Raw genomic sequence first — 16,944 nt, forward strand, 5'->3', positions numbered from 1 at the left:
GAATAAAGCCGGTCATTCACGCGCTCTACACAGCAGTGGATGGCACTGTACCTTTGCACTAGCACCCCAACTCACTGCTACTTGGCACATGTCAGACTTTGGTACATTTTATTGCGATAGCAACTATATAGACACTTCAACCGGATTTCTGCCGTCCGCATCGCCGTGAGGTTCCGCATAAAGTCCAAGGTCGATAAAATCGTCGCCGCGTGCCGTATGCGCGAGTGAAAGCGTGTGCTATCACAGAGAGCGAACGCACGGCGGAAAGCAAATGCGACCGTCGCGCGAAAGGCCGTGGGGGTATGGGAGGGAGGCGGGCCGACGCTGTGCTGCTTCACCAAATGCTTATCTTGCAACCGGGCGCAAGGGGAACTGGCCACTCAATCTCCCACGCGAAAGCAAGAAAGTGGGAAGGCAGCGCGGGAGGGAGGGGGGGGGGGCAGCTTCTCCTCTGCCAACAACTTCTCCTCTGCTAAACTCCTCTGCACTTTGCCCGGTGGTGGCGGTCGCCCACACCGTCTCTTATCTCCGCACGGCTCTGACCTTTGTATGCGCTGTGCATTCGCCGCACAGTTTCCGTTTAAGTGATAGACCGCGCGAACGTTCGCCCGCTGCGGCGGCTGCGCTTGCTGCCAGCGTTTTGACAGTCGTTATCTGCGGTCATTCAGTGCGATCTATTCATGCTTGCTTGTGCGCGCTGACACCACGCTTGTTAATTCAGTTAGTAAGCGAATGTGTCCAAGTTTATCCAGCCGATAAAACTACTATCCCTACTCCGAATAGCGCTCTACTAATTTGCTATCGCAATTGATGCTTCGCCTTTCGGGCGAAACTGCAACATTTTTCTTCCTTTCTTATTGAGTGTGTGTTAGGAAGGTGAGGGCATCCTGACAAGTTTTCACTGACAATTGTGGTACGAGTTCAGTGAAAATAATTCACTTTGTCAGGGCGAGATCTGCTCAATAAAAAGAACAGAGCAGCCAACAGAACAAGTTTTTAATTCATCTCATCTACCGATTGATTCAATATCTTATTAGGACTGTAGGAGGGACCCCGGCTCTGTCAAAATCACCTAATAATAAAGTTTTACAAATAAACAATGAGTAGCAGACTTGTAGTACACATCCCATGCCACTGGAATAGTACTCACATTCTAAACATATAAAGGAGAAGCAGGTACTAAAAGAAAGGTTTGCTCACCAAACAAGCAATGCTTGTCATGACACATTGGACTCACTGATGACTTTGTGCTCTCACAGCTGTGTGCCTTGAGTGCAGTTGGAAACTGCATGTGTGCGCGCACACACACACACAAACACACACGCATGCACACACAAGTTTATGGCCTGAAAACTAATTCTGCACAGTATCCCCACTACAGTGAAAAATGATCCACTCAATGTCATACCAATTTTATTCACTGTTTCTTCTATCAATGTTAATGTTGCTAGCAGAAACTAAACTTTGAATGTCTGAATGGCTACATTTGATGCTATTTGCACTATAAAAATTTTAAAAAATTAAATGGGGGTTTTATGTGCCAAAACCACGATACGATTATGAGGCACGCCTCAGTGGCCGATTCTGCATTAATTTGACCACCTAGGTAGAGTGCACCAGAATCTTTGAGTTGTGTGACCTCACCTCTCTGGCTCATCTGTTTTATGTCGCCAGTAGCGGCAGTGCTGCAGTTGCTAACTATTAAAGGTGCATTGCAGTGAAGCGCGTCGTGTGCTGGAGCCCAAGCATCAGACCAGAGGCGTGTTCCTGACCAGCCATGGGTAGAGCTACAGTTTGTTAGATGCCTTCAATAGCTAGCGACGACAACATTGTTGCTACGAGCAGCAGTTCACTGCTGCTCCTAGCAACACACGCGATAAGGCGAGGGACGTGTCGGTCGGTGCACTGCCCATATATTCTAGTTCCTTGTAACCTGAGGTTCCTTAACATTCACGGCACACGGGTGTTCTTGCATTTCGCCCCAATTGAATCGTGGCCGCTGTGGCAATAAAAATATAAATGTAAATGAAAGGTATGATGTCGAAGCACACACTTCAATGTGACTGACAATATACTCAAATTGGCAGTGCTTGTAAATGTTTCAATACCTTACACATTCAATAAAAGGTAATTACGCAATGCAAAGAGCTTTTCAGTTTTGACATCAAAATAATTGACAATATTATGTTTAAACTCTTTTTTTGTAGTTTACAAAGCAGTAAGCCTTTTTCTTACTACGAGCAATTGCTAAGCCCATTTTTGCAAGACATTTGTACTCACAATCTAAGACAGCCTACATTTGCAGAGTGAGTAGGTGCAAAATATAACCCTTTTGAATTATACTGCACAATTTTCTGAAAGCCACAAGCTTAAATAAAAAAAAAAAAGGAAAAGTTCCACTCCTAGTATATGCTCACAGGCACACAGCTGCTGGCCAAGGCCACCAAGCAAGGACCCTCTAAGATAACTCAGCACAATTCCTCTGCTGCCAAGCTAAATAATGAGGTGCAACACCACAGAAGAATCAACGCCAAATGGAAAAAGGATGGGGAACAAATGTTTTACACGAGCAAAAACAGTGGTCCTTGCAGGTGATATCACAGTTTCATATGTACAGACATCTACTTCGAAGTGTACCAGCACTTGAAATTAGGCTGGTTGGTCACAAAATACAGTAGACATTTTTGCTCACCATTGGAGCAATTGCAGCTGTCCAATTACACTGGATAAGTGCTTTGAATGCACCTCTGAGCAGTTCCTGAATACACAATCACACTATAACAAAACATGGCTGCAAACAGCGTGGCATGAATACATCAACTCTAGCCCTGCATATTTCGTGAACATGCCTTGGCTATGCCACCGGTAATTGTCAAAAAACAAAGGTGTGAATTCACCTCTCGCTCTGCGGCAGTTGGATGTGAAACAAGCCCTGTGAAAAGTGAGCAATCTTCATGCACTCTGCCTACACTTGTAAATGAAAATATGCAAAGGCCTATATACTATGCCTATATACTCACTTTGTTTGAAGGTATATAAAAGTCCCAGAGTGCTCCTAAAACTTCCAAGCTATTCTCCCTTTGCAACAATTACAAAAAAGGGGGAATTTCGTCTGGTTAAAGCATACAAAATAAGTTCAGCTATAAGGTCTGGCAGTTTCAAGGAATAAACAAGGGAGCTAAATAACAGCACTAGCTTTATATGAATCTCAACAAAGGCAAACAAACAATCACACAATAAACATTTAACCCTAAAAGATTAATCATATATTTTGTCAACATTCTAATGATGACAGGTTAGGTATCAAAAGGCTCCTACTAATTTTCTAATTTTATCCAGCTTCACTATATGCAACATAAGCAGTCGCCATGTTTATGCTTAACCTAAAATCTTCTACAGTAACTGCATTATGTGAAATGGCAAGGTTTCAGATTAACATAACAATGGATATGGGGCAACCAAAACCCTCATGTTTAATATCTGGTTCACTGCAAAAAGAGTTTAGCAAGAAGGCGGGGACAGTCCCAATGTCACAGAATAGTGCCGAGACCAGAGAATGTTCACCCAGTATGATATAAATCTCAAGTGGCATTGATGAAAGCACAACGTGTCTACCAATACCTAAAACAATGAATAAGAATGGAATCAAGAAAGACTATGATGCTTTACAAAGTTGTACATGCCAAGCTTATTAGAAAAACCACATCCTAAACACAGTAATTAGAGCAACCATGTTAAAGTTCAATGGCAGTTTATAAGAAAACAAGCTAAATGGTAAATGATGATACACAATTAACTAAATTGTCTTTATAATGAGTTGCTGCCTGCAGCCTTGCTGGTCTATGGAACATAACAAGCAAGCTGGGTTGCAAATATTGTGTAATGACATTAGTGCAGCCAATTGCTTCAGTAACTTTTCTGCAGCTATAGCCTTAAGCACATGGGATGACAAATTTGTTGGAGGTTCTCCTGCACTCATGACATTCAATGACAAAACATAACACAAAAGGATTAAACTATAAAACAACCCTGCACACTGTAGTGAATCAAGTGCAAGGATGGTACCCCTCTTCCAAATGTATTCTGTGCTCGCCATAGGGATAATCGCAAGCTGTAAGACGATCTGGCCTGCCACCCTGGTTAGCCGACTGCATTGCTCATGGTTCATTAGACTCACGGGAAAACAAAAGCGTATACAAATAATGGCCTCTAAAATGTTTCCCAAACAATTGACTACATAAAGTAATACATGCAATACAAGGCTGCATCACATATGCATAACATTGGGCTTACTGTCAGTCAGGAGTAGAACACAATGGTTAGTGACAATGGTCTGTCACATCCACAACAGTGGCCTTTTTCCAGCCGAAGATGAAGTAGCCAAAGCCAGCACCAAGTACAACACCTAAACATAGCCAGACGTTGTACGTCATGAAAATCAGCATGAGAAAGTAGCTAATCACCATCTGAACCATATGCAGGAAAGTCTGTAGCAAGTGTGGCCAGCTCACTATCCTGTTCCTGTAAAAACAAATTTGGGAAAACAGAAGCAATTAGAATTTTCACACACACACTTTGCATAATGCTAATTCATAGCCTAACAGCTCTGCATTTAGGGTCAGACACTTTTATAAAAAAAACCAGCATGAAAGCGAAATGTAGACCAATGATTACAACAGCATACAGTGTCTTTTTTTAACCCTTTAGATGTACCAGCAGAAAGAAGTGAGACCATTGACAATTGTATGAAAACTGTATTGTAGAAGTTCTAATCTAAGCAGATAAATGTAGATAAACAACACTTTACAGGCACACTCAACATGTGTTTCCAATTCTATAACCATAAAACTAACACATTGAGGGGGGAAAAATGTGTGTTGCGCAAAAAACTTTCTACATGTAACCTCACTGAACAAAATGCACAACACTAGTGATCTTTACTTGATGTGCCAGGAGGCCACTGGCAGCATAACTGCTGCCAAAGCACGAGTTGACTGCCAAGGAAGAAGTTGATTATAAGGGGCACAACAAGACATACCATTCACAGCACAACAAGCACCTTTCACAGTGCTGTGTTTTTAAGTGCCATGTAGAGTGGGACAAGAAGGTTTTCATGACAACCGACATAAAACATACCCTGCTGGCTGCCACAGCAATATGTGCAAAACGAGTGGGGCAGACCAAGACAATAAAGAACAGCAAACAGATAAGTGCAGGTAAACAGCACACACTGCTAGGCTAGTCTGTTCATACTTTGACGTTAAATGTTCACAAGCAAAGGCAACACAACAGCAATATTGACAGGACTTTCCCAGACCTGTGTTTGTTCTGTCCACATTGCTGTCATGTTGTCTTTGCTTGCCCAATTTTAATGTCAAAGCAAAAGGAGAAGCAGATTGTTCACAACATGTGTAACAGAATGGAAGGAGGACTAACGACAACTTCCGAGCCCACCATCAAGATGCCAAGCAAAATAAGCACAGCACTGGAACTGCTGCTGGTCGACTTCATACCTCCAGCAGTATTGTCACACTGCAGTGAATGCCAGTTTTAATAGTGGGAAATGTTTTTGAAGATGTGTTACTGTAATCAGGCATGCCCTGGTGAAAGCAGCTGAAATTCATGTCTGTCATAGAAAGGATTTATATATGATGAACAAGATCCAGGATATTCTGTTATCTTTGCAATAAGAAGTATGAATGTACAGAAAAGCTATTGCTGAATTTCCTTCGCAGAGAAACCCAATAGAGCAGGCTTTTTTATTTTTATTTTCACAAGGTACAACAATTCCTAAATTTGGGACAATGCTAACCTCCTTGGATAATGCAACTCAGTTACATATTCTACCAATCTTGCAAGCACACCTGCCATGGACCTATTGGTCTACATACTTGACTATTTGATGGACCTCTGTCAGAGTGTGGCCATCCCGGCCTGTCACAGCCACAGATGAATAGCTCATGCTGGAGAAATGCAGCCTGAAGAGATGCTCCCGGAAATACTTGAGAGCTTCATACAAGGCAGCCATGAAAAACACTCCCACTACAGAGCCAACCATTCCTGAAAATGTTATACAAGGACTATTATACTTTGCTCCTACTTCCAACCACATAGAATACATAATAATTTACAACAAATAACTAGAAACACCTTCTAAATCTGGGCCATTTTAGAAGTGCTTTCACTCGTAATGAATTTAAAAAATAAAAGATAATGTAGCACAACCATACCATAGATTTTTCAAATAAAGCCTGCCTAGTGCTTTAAAAGCTAACCCTCTACAATTTACTAACACTATTTCTGCTGCAAAGTATTTCAAAGCAGAAAAAAGAAGGCTAACCTTATGAGTAAGTGCTGCAGACAGTAGAAACAGCAAGTTAAAAATTATTTCATGGTTTTATAGAACGGAAAGTTTAAAGTATTTCTTCTTATGCCCAAAGGTCTGTTTCCCTGGGAAACAGACCTTGAATAAATTAATGAATGACAGAAATGAATACGTCAATGCATGATATTTAGGTGCAACATTACGTAGATCAGCCCACAAGGATCAGCACACAAAACCACTAAAGCACCAACTGCATTTCATTGCCCAAACAGCTGTTCTAATCACAATGATGCTCACAAGCTACCAGTGATCAAGGATAGTACTTTAAGAGCAAGTAATGCTGCAATGAGATCTAGGTGGTTAAACATCATGGCTAGATGCACTGCATAAGGCATAACCAGGGGCAGTTCAATGAAAAGAAAACAGACAAGGACCAACAGACCAACAACAAACCATGAAATAAGACAGTTGTGAAAATTTACACATAATCTTCTGTTTTCATGTTAGCCTGTCCCTTTTTAGGCCTTTAAGCAGTGCATCTAGCCATGAAGCTTTAACAGCAAGTTCAAATTGTAGCCTACAACAGCAAAACATTTAATAATAATTTATATAGAAACAGTGTTCGCTTTTTTTAAGTTAAATGCCTCAAGGTATGGTCTTCAATTTCCTTTTGATCAAATGCTTTATAATATTTACAGTTACTAGTCACCGACCGATAATTCACGAATAATCAGGAGTACGAAATACCAGATTCACCCAAATATAAGTGACTTTATTCCACAAGTGGCCAAAAAAAGGGGTGCCGCCTTCTTGGATGGTACTTTCGGGGTCGATTTCACGCAATCAGCGCAAGACCCATCACGGCGTCTACGAGCGACGACATTGTTGGCACAGTGCCAAGGCTATCTTATCATAGTGCAAACACTGCCTCCTGTCGACAGCGTCCAGTGCTAGCCGCGCGAAGTATTGCAAAAATGAAAGTATCTTCGAAAGTGATCGTTCAGAATACAGCCCAAGTTTGTCAAAGCTTGCTGCAGGCACATACACACTTGCCTTTAGCCTAGACAGTCTGAGGCCGCATTTTTACAGCAATGCCTTTTATGCTATTTCTTTTCACGCTTTGTCAGTGTACAGAGCGACACTCCGCACACTTTATCAACGGGTTCAGCTGGCCATGAACGGTGGATGATATAGAACCGAGCGGAAGGTATCGCTACAACATTCTCGCGTCAATATCGTGGCTTGTATCTCGACCATTATCATGCTGTCGCTACAGGTAGACGAAAGTAGCCAATGAATGCACCAAATCTTCATCAGCAACTAGATCGACTAGGCTTCAGTAGTTTCGGTTTCGAGGAGGCGATGATATGGCCCACGACCTTGCTGGCGATGTTTCAAAACGAAAATATCGCTATTTCTGCTCAACTCGGTGACCAATTAGCCCCAGGTCGCATAGTCAAGAGTCTCGACTTATCGCAAGGCACACTGTAAGGCATCGGAAATATCGGTCGTCCTTATACATTAAGTCTATGGGGCAAGTGGTGGTGCCACAGAGCTCTTGAATAGTCAAGCATGTTCGAATTATCGGTGTTTGAATAATCGGTCAGCAACTGAACTTGGTACTGTCATACTCTAAAAATTGCTTAGTGTCACCATGAGCTAATTTTACAACGCACCACGTTGCCAAGCCATTTAATGCTAACACAAGCACGACACTATATTTACATGCTGTCCAGTTAACAATCTTTTTCTAAAATGCTGAAATGAATAAGCTTATGTGGACCTACATTCAAACAAAAATTATCTTTTTCACAGAAAACATTTTCACAGAATTCTTTACAGGAAAACTTCATTTTCCTATAAAGAATTGTGGGCTGCATTTTCTAAAAAATTGCCCACAATTATTTCACATGAACCGCAATACTATTTGAATTTGTAGCATGATTTTACTGCATTTGAGGCATTTTACCTTAACAGGCTTATTCTATCGATGTCAATGATGAAGCATTTGTGCTATACAAACAAGAAATAAACACCTTCATACGAAACAATCTTTCTTGCCTGAATAGTGCAGTTCAAAATAAATTATGAACCTTAATTCATAAATAACATATGTGCAATCATAACAATTAGGGGTGTGCGAATAGCCAATTTTTGAGACCAATTCAAATACGAATCAAATAGTGCCAAATGCAAATCGAATCAAATATTGAATAGTTTTCTAATAGTTTTCAAATAATGAACATCCATTATCAGAATTATAAAATGACGTTCACATCCTAGTATTAGCAAGTTTCTGTCGTTACATAGTAAGTTATGGAGCGTTGTTTATAAAAAGCGCAAATGGAGCATTAGGAGCAGACAAGTTTTTTCTTCGCATGCATAGGAATCTACGAAGAGTGCAAATAATCGCTATATAGCCTGTAAAATACGGCTACCTAAGCAATGTAGCATACTCCACTAGTGACTACCCAAGTTTTATGTTTTATTTCTATAGTATGCCCTGCGGGAGTGGAAATTTCCCATACATTTTGCTCCAATTTTATGTTTAATTGGGTGCAGGTGACGTATTGAAATACTCAAAAGGTATACGAAAAACATTCACATTTACAAAGAGTGACTATTCGATTCAAATACCAAATCGAATAGGACACTATTCGATTAATTATTTAAAAGTTGCGAATATTTGCACATCCTTAAGAACAACATTCTTAAAAGATGAAAATCGAGTTTTAACAGGATATTTCTATACCTGGGCGGATGTCATACTTGAATATACAATTAGGTAAAGGCCAGCCGTTGCTATAATGGTATATCAATGTAAGCAGTATCATTATAGCTGGACATCACTGTATGCAATAAACACAGTATGTTCTCAAGCAACGCCATTTTATACCTAGTGTTTCATTTCATTTCTTTTTATTTATTTCTGAAAGTGCCCAAGAACAGCTCTAGGCCTTAAAATGAAGTCATGCAGCACACCCGGCTACGACGACGTTGGGCGTCTTTTTCTGCCCCTAAGTGAGATTTTTTTGGATGCACCTTTCAGCTCAAGTGATCAGAGCTGCAAGTTCTGATTATAGTGAGGAGGAGTTTGAGTCGCCCTCGGCCTCTCGCACATGGACATGGCTCAACAGAAACGCTTTGCTCCCTGCACCTCCATGATTTCTTTTTCTCACCTCATCAGGAATGACGCGTCACGTGGAGAACAATGAAAAAACACTTGGATTCTTCTAGCTGTTCTTTGATCACAAAATCACCAAGACTTTCAATCGTAAAACAGTGGAGGAAATGAAGATGGACGAGCAACAATTTATATTAAACAAATTTCTGAAATCATTGTGTTTTGCCGGTACACTGCTTGCCCACGAAATACTAAACTTTGCTCCCATACCACAAATACATTTCTGCCCATTTCTGGAACAGTGAAACCCCACTGAAAATTTCCATATTTTTCATCTGTTCTGTCTGTTTCAATAATGCTGAAGATGCAAGAAATGGATTCAAACGAAACATTTAACAGATAGAATCAATTGTCACCTGAAAGGAATAACAGTGTATTAGCACTCTGCAATAATTATTGCTCAGCATTAGTTTCATTAATAATAAGTACCTGCAACAGAAGAGACAGCCCAGTCTTTGAAGAGTATGGTCTCGGTGATTCCCGTGTGGAAGTACTGAATAAATCGAAAGAAAAAATATGTACAGAAGACAAATGATAGAATTTCAATTTAGAAATCAACCTTAAGCCAAAAAAGAATTCATACCATCATCCACAAATGACCTTTCAAATGTTGTCAACCCAAACTACCTAGCACAGAATGAACAGCTCTTGCTGAGAAGTTGCAGGCTACATTTTCACATTTTTGCCCTTACTCTTCATACACATAACACAGGGTATTGACTATACAGCAGTGTGAGGATTGCAGGTGAACTACAATAAAATAATAATTTAACCAAATATGTAGTGTAATAAAAATTTCCCATTGCTCTATCCCATTTCAAGTGAAAACCGTGTGGCAGTTCAAAGCTAAGGGCCTCACTCAGGTTCAGCCGCTATGTTACAAAGCTCGGGCTTCTAAACCTCCTGTTCCAGCTGTGTTAGTTCGCCATTCTCTCCATGAAGGATTACAGCACAATATCCAATAGTATGCAGAATCTCTGCTAACAAATTCTTATTTCATAGGTGGCAGCCAAGACCAATGGTTGGGAATAATGAAATATGTATGCATTCTTAAAACATAAAAACTTCATTGGGAAGGAGTCCATCGAAATGGATCCCTTCAGCCTGAATGTCATGTTATATCAACTGCTTTATGCCACCGGAAAACAGTATCTAGACAAGCAAACAGACCATAGCCATGACACAAGACATAAGACTGTATGTCTAGGTGATTTTACAGCCCTGTTTACACATCTTTAGCAAGTAGCCCGAACTCCTCGCACTAACACAGTGATAGAACTGTACATAAACATATAAAGAATTGTATAATATGCACTACTTTAGCAATGACAAAAGAAACTATGAGTGCTAAAAATTTATAGACAGTGCATACCTAGTCCATTGAACTTACCATTGCCATATGCATGTCCGTGCTTCCATGTGAGGAACCGTGCCCATGATTATGTGAGGAAGCATCAGGTTGTGCATGGTGTGTAGGAGTGCTCATTGTGACGGCAGCCAAAGCAGCTGTAAAGACTGTTTGCAGAGGCGCTGATGAGTTGGGGCTTGGAGTAGTGAAATTTGGTGGTAAGGCAACATGACCCGCATGGCCCGAGTGTGCACTATGGTCACCACCGTGGCTCATTATGCTGCCCCTGCGGAATCCATGGTAATGTGGAAGAAACAAAATTAACATTTTAATTGAAACACATGCTGTCATAAGTAAGAAAACATAAGGTACTTAATGCCTGCCCTCCCTTCAAGCAACCAAAAACAAGATCATCCTCAGAAAATTTTACTCAACCATGTTGTTTGCAGCACACAAAGCAACAGCAAAAAAGTGCCTTTATTGTACAATGAGCCACATATTAAAATGACTTCTTTTATTATGCAAGTTAACGAAGACTCATTGCAAGTTTTCATGCACATTGGCTAGTCATCCCATTTGAATAGCTAGAAGAAGCACAAAACATAGACAAGGGATATGGCAATCCAGCACTGACTTGTGAACAGGTTTATCAGAGAAAAGAAATGCAAAAAAGGACAGGTGGCATCAAGGCTTCCCTAAATAACACCAAACAAAGTTCACTGATTGAAAGCAACATGAGGCTCATCAAATAAGCATGTTGGCATGTAGGCAAATGCAGCAATGGTCACAAAAGAGTACACCCCAATCATGTGCAAAATCTGAACTTCAGGCACCTTGCTGTTGCTTTCAGTAAGTGGAGGCACCATTTACATTTTTGTGAATCTGCCGGTGTTACGAAAAAATCAAAATAGGCTAGCTGATATCTAAAAGGCCACTGAAGCTAACAAAAAGGCCACTGAAGCTAAGGTCAGTGAATGATTAGGGCATGCAGGGAATTGGTTTGGCATCAATACCTCTGCCAACAAAGATATTAGGATTATTGAGGTGAAGCTTCAAGAATTCAAAGAATATTGAAATTACTGGCTTAGGCTTATTGAAATCTGCATTAGTGGACTAACCTTTTCACCACCGAAAATAATGTAGGCAAGCAAATGAGTAACTGTTTTTAAAAGTTTTAGGAGCTCACAAAAAAAATTGGTGACAATTACAAAACATTTTGAAGCCAAAAAGCCGTGTCCACAAATGTGGACAAGTTGCTGAAATATCTTGAGGGCTGATTGCAGCTTTTTAAACAGCCGCCTCAGCCTACCTATGGCACTGTCCTTTTCAGGCAGGGTAAACCATGATGCACGCTGATAAAGGCGCGCAACTTGCAATGGCTCGGAACTTTTTGCAGACGCGTACTTGGCATTACAAAAAGTGGACACTGGTAGTGAACAGGAATATTTGCTAGACTCGCAGCCATGATTTTTTTAATGGCTGCCTCGGCCAAGATATGGTGTCCTCCTTTAGAAGCTGAGCAAACGATTGTCCAGGCTGTGAAAGGTGCACGATTTTAACGCCTTAGAACTTTTCGCTCAGGACACTTGGCTTTAGAAAAAGTGTCCGCAAGCGTGGACACCAGTAGCAAGGAGGTTAATTAAGTAAAATGTGAAGTATTCTGGCAGCATCAGGTATAATGCTTTCTGTATTCCTTACTAATGTTGTGTTGAAATTCAGTGCAGTGCTGTTTTCTTATCTGTCTCTCGTGTTTGAGCTGCCAACACTTACATATGGTTTATCAGTACACTAATTGTTTTCACCTAGCTTCCACACTTGTAGTGTCAGGCACAAGGTAACCGAATCACATAGGCAAGAACACCTTACTAGGTAAGCTTGGTTACCATTAGAGACCCACAAAGGCACATTAGTCTAACATTATGCCTTTGTATGATTTACAATATGCAGCCTTACATGCATGCAAATAATTATAAATTTAATCGCTGCTTTCAGGGCAGAGCATCTGGGAAAAGATACTACATATACGAAAGGTTTTTAGCTCCGCTTTCAATTGCCTACCAAATTATTCATCCCACTGTGGTATGAATCAACGTTTATAGACACTGGTATAGATGACACATCGAATGGCTTGCCTTTCACCGATTATTCCACAACATTCCTTTGAAACCAAATATTTACCTGCTTCAAATTTAGAAGAGCGAGCACAAAACAAATTAAAACAAAAAAACAAGTAATGAAGTCAGAGTTTGCAAGAACTAAATTAAATTAAGTTCTGGGGTCTTACGTGCCAAAAATACAATACGATTGAGGCACACCATAGTGGGGGACTCAGGATTAATTTGGACCACCTGGGGTTCTTTAATGTGCACCCAATGCATTATACATGGGTGTTCTTGTATTTCGCCCTCATCAATATGTAAGGAATGTGACGTGGATCTTGCTGATCAAGTTTTCCATATGAGTGTTGATTTTTCTGTGTTAGAAGGGACCAGAATGTCGGGGTAACATGTATCTTCTTGATTTTGCAAACACCTGAATTTCTTATTGCATCATAACATATAACAACTGTAATAGCATGCCCAGCACATGCTCTAGTTTTTACTATTTTCGCTAACTAAATGACAGCATGTTCAACCATATCCAGATAAATGATTGAATGTGAGCATACTACAATTTAAAAATATATATATAGCTAAGTAAAAAGTATAACATCAGGACAATGCTGGAAATGATCAGGGGACGTATTCTGAAACATTCCCACTTCGGCGATAGTTCGCCTAGGCAACAATTTCGCCTTCAGGTGCACGCTGATTAGCTGGTTGAGCAAAATTAGATGAGCTAATTGGCTGGTTGAGCCCGACATTCAATTTTGCTCAACCATCTAATCAGCGCGCGCCTAAAGGCGAAATTGTCGCCTAGGCGAACTATCGCCGAAGTGGAACGTTTCAGAATACGCCCCTTGTTCAAAGCACAAATCATGCAACTGAACTTTCAAATTTTTGCATCAATGCAGAAACTTCTGCATGTTCCACATGGAACTAATACGGATGTCACACGGCGCACTTTTGATCGCGATCGAGCCGGATTCGGGTCGAAGTTCTTGGTCGCGATTGGCTTCTTTGCTCAATCTGCGGATGGGAGCCAATGGCGGTCGCGAATTTAGATCCAGATGGGGCTCAATTGCGATCGAAAGTGCCTGCCCCCCCCCCCTCCGTGTGTCACCGGTATAACTTCAGTTTTCAAATTTTGAGAAATAAGCTTGTCGAAAACCATAAACTGCACTCGTTAAACAGCTTGGGGAAGACTTTATTTATTTAATTCAACAATATCTGCCTAGGTATTTGCACAACGGCAGAAATAACACAGATTGCACAAAAAAATGCAACAGCGCTTCTGAAGTATGACATGTACTGGGCTTTCCCCACCAAAAGAGGAAATAGGATATTCAAGATATGTGCAAACGTATTGCATTGACTACAATCCTTCAGAGCTCTATTACACACGGGGCCTGCAAGGAAAAGTATTTATTCGGCTCATCTGACGTGCACGTTTCGTTTACAGTAAAATGAACAAGTTAGAGGAACAATTAATAAAACTTAATGTGCATAAACAAGGTGACGTTGCTAGCTGACATCGCGACACTGGTACGTGAGTTGCGACTTTGACAAATTGGAGCTGCAACTTCAAGATGTAACTTGTTTCATTAAAAATGTGGCAAACTATACTCAACTAGTGAACAGTTACCCAAGTTTCGGCGCGCGACGTCACAAGTTTGTTAAAACTCGCGCGCTGAATTGTTGGCATCAAGAAATAACTTGTTTTGTGGTCATTTTATGTCTCAAGCCTGTAACGGAAATTTAATACAAATGAAAAACGGAAATCTCGGTAACGGAACAAAACGTAAATTGACTAGCTATACTGACGTCTGAGAGAATCTAATTTGAGAACATTTCCTACAGGACGTTAGTACGCGTGGGCAGAAGAGTTAATAGTATTTGTTTGGCAAACTTGGTCGGAACAAACTAAAGCCACCCCTACCGATATGCGCACCTGCACCCAATTTTCTTTGCCATGTCAACAACCGGTTTCCCCACAACGCACATACAATCACTTCCAAGCGCCGCGAAGGTCATAGATAATCAAGTTGGTCAGAATTGTCATACAAAGCACTTATCGTCCTAACGCCTACTGCTGGCCACAGAAATATATCGATGCTTAACTATCCAAGAAGCAGACGTTCCCAGCTTCAATTGAACATATGTTGATCGACTGATTACGCCGGTCAGCCTCCACACACAAATGGGGATGACACTCGGACCTGTTGAGTTTTCTCTTTTCTTTTCTTTTTTATAATTCCTGTTTAAGATCCCATCTGAAATACCACAGCTTTGGAAAGGCAGCGTTGCACCAAACAATCGGTGCGCCTGTACATTTGTAAAAGATACTGCGGAAGTAATTGAGACGCGTTAACCGCAACTCTCAGTTGATGGGCAGAGGATGTCGTGTGTCTGCAAACAGGGAAGTACAAAGCGGGGCAAGAAACGACCAGTCGCCGAAGTACTCACCTTAATGCACTTTCTGTAAATTACCACTGCCTGGATCGAAACAACGTACGTAGCAAGCGAAAATGTGCAGCCAAAATATACACAAGCGAAGCGCACTAAGCACAATACGGTATCATACAGATTCACAGCACTTACAGACTATAATACGTGTCCTACAACAGCGACATCTTTGGACGGCCAAGGTCATTAAAGTACTATCGAAAAACTCTATCGTTCTTCAAGCTGACTGCAGGTGGCGCAAAAGTAGTTTGCGACAGCTTCGACACCGCATACTATTTTAGCGCGATAGCGTATAACGCGGCCTAGAGCGTGCGCTCATCACCACTGGTACGTTACGTTTCAAGCTAGAAAACAAGCGCGTACTCATTCCATTTCTCGAGGACGCGCATCCTAGCTACGGTGGCTAGATGGGTAGGTGTGCCGACCGAGCGTAGTTCACCACTTCTCCGCATCATGACGCAGAAGTGGCGCTGCGGACAGTATAACGGCTGAGCTGCGCGCAACGTCGGCTGCGCTGTGTAGACGTGCAGCGTGTTTGATAGTATCGCCATTCTATGGTATCGCTGCCTCTACTCTAGCTTTGAAGTACGCGCTATACAATGCCATTTTGAGCAGTGTAGGCAAAGCCAGAATGGGAAATTTCTTACTGTCGTCTAGTCAGAAGACACATATGCTAAAGTCAATTTTATAGCTTGGCGCGATTAGTCACATTTATTGGTATAGACGTGGCGCTCCAGCCCATTGCATTAAATACGTAGATGCATTTTTTCCATGCATAAAACAATACTGCAGTGGTTTTATATACGGTATATGGAAACGTGTTTACGTGATATTTAGTGAGTTATAATGTTTCAATTTCGAGAAATCTAGCTATTGTGTTTATTGCTGCCTCAGTTACAGTATTTAAATTGTTACGAGACGAATTGTGTTGGTAAGCTAGTGCATATATGGTTCACTGTTTGGTTGCAATAAAATAAAGCAATACGTCTTGGGCTACACTCATGAATATATTTAAAATACAAAAAGCGCTCTCATAACTTGAGTCAGCAGACGCACCAACATAAATAGCCTAGCACCAGCAAGGTCGCAATGTTGGTCCATACCACATCATAACATTATTCAAAGCACACGCCTCCGCTTCAGGTGATTCCTCTTCTCCCCGTTGCTTTCGCGCGCCATGTTCTTGCCCTTGACAAGAAAGTAAAGGCGTGTAATTGAATAGAACTTCACAACATCGTTTGTGAGCTCTTTCTTTTGCCGCTCACAGCCGATCAAATTCGAAGGATTCAGCTGCAGAAAGGATGCAAATTAAGTCGGCGATACTGTTCCTTCGTAACTCATTTAAACTGAAGCACAGCTTGAAGGCGTCTTCGAGCGATGCTACCAGTTTTTTTTAGCGCCTCAGAAGGGAGCAACAGCCCTGACCTACTCATTCTGTTGAATTCAGTTATGTCCCTGAGAAATCGCAGCACTTGGTTCTTTGCAGGAACTTTCTTGCTACATATTATATATATAAGCCTAG

The 16,944-nt window shown here is 41.2% G+C and overlaps 1 protein-coding gene across 3 annotated transcripts in view; it reads right to left on the minus strand.

Annotated features, from left to right (window-relative positions):
• Positions 1–979: 979 nt before the first annotated feature.
• Positions 980–16,944, minus strand: part of LOC119434558 (high affinity copper uptake protein 1-like) — a 41,908-nt gene continuing 25,943 nt past the window's right edge. For 2 of the 3 annotated variants that reach the window (XM_049672071.1, XM_037701708.2), the window contains 4 exons: positions 10,900–11,143; positions 9,939–10,002; positions 5,892–6,060; positions 980–4,521 (listed from right to left, as the gene is read on the minus strand). In XM_049672071.1, the coding sequence (XP_049528028.1) occupies positions 4,320–4,521; positions 5,892–6,060; positions 9,939–10,002; positions 10,900–11,133 (669 nt within the window). In that variant the 5' untranslated portion in view covers positions 11,134–11,143 and the 3' untranslated portion in view covers positions 980–4,319. Of the gene's footprint in view, positions 4,522–5,891; positions 6,061–9,938; positions 10,003–10,899; positions 11,144–15,422; positions 15,586–16,944 lie in introns of those variants that run through there. The other variant, XM_037701700.2, reaches the window with a different exon arrangement.

This window comes from Dermacentor silvarum, chromosome 1 (genome assembly GCF_013339745.2).
Source record: "Dermacentor silvarum isolate Dsil-2018 chromosome 1, BIME_Dsil_1.4, whole genome shotgun sequence".
Lineage (NCBI taxonomy): Eukaryota > Metazoa > Arthropoda > Arachnida > Ixodida > Ixodidae > Dermacentor > Dermacentor silvarum.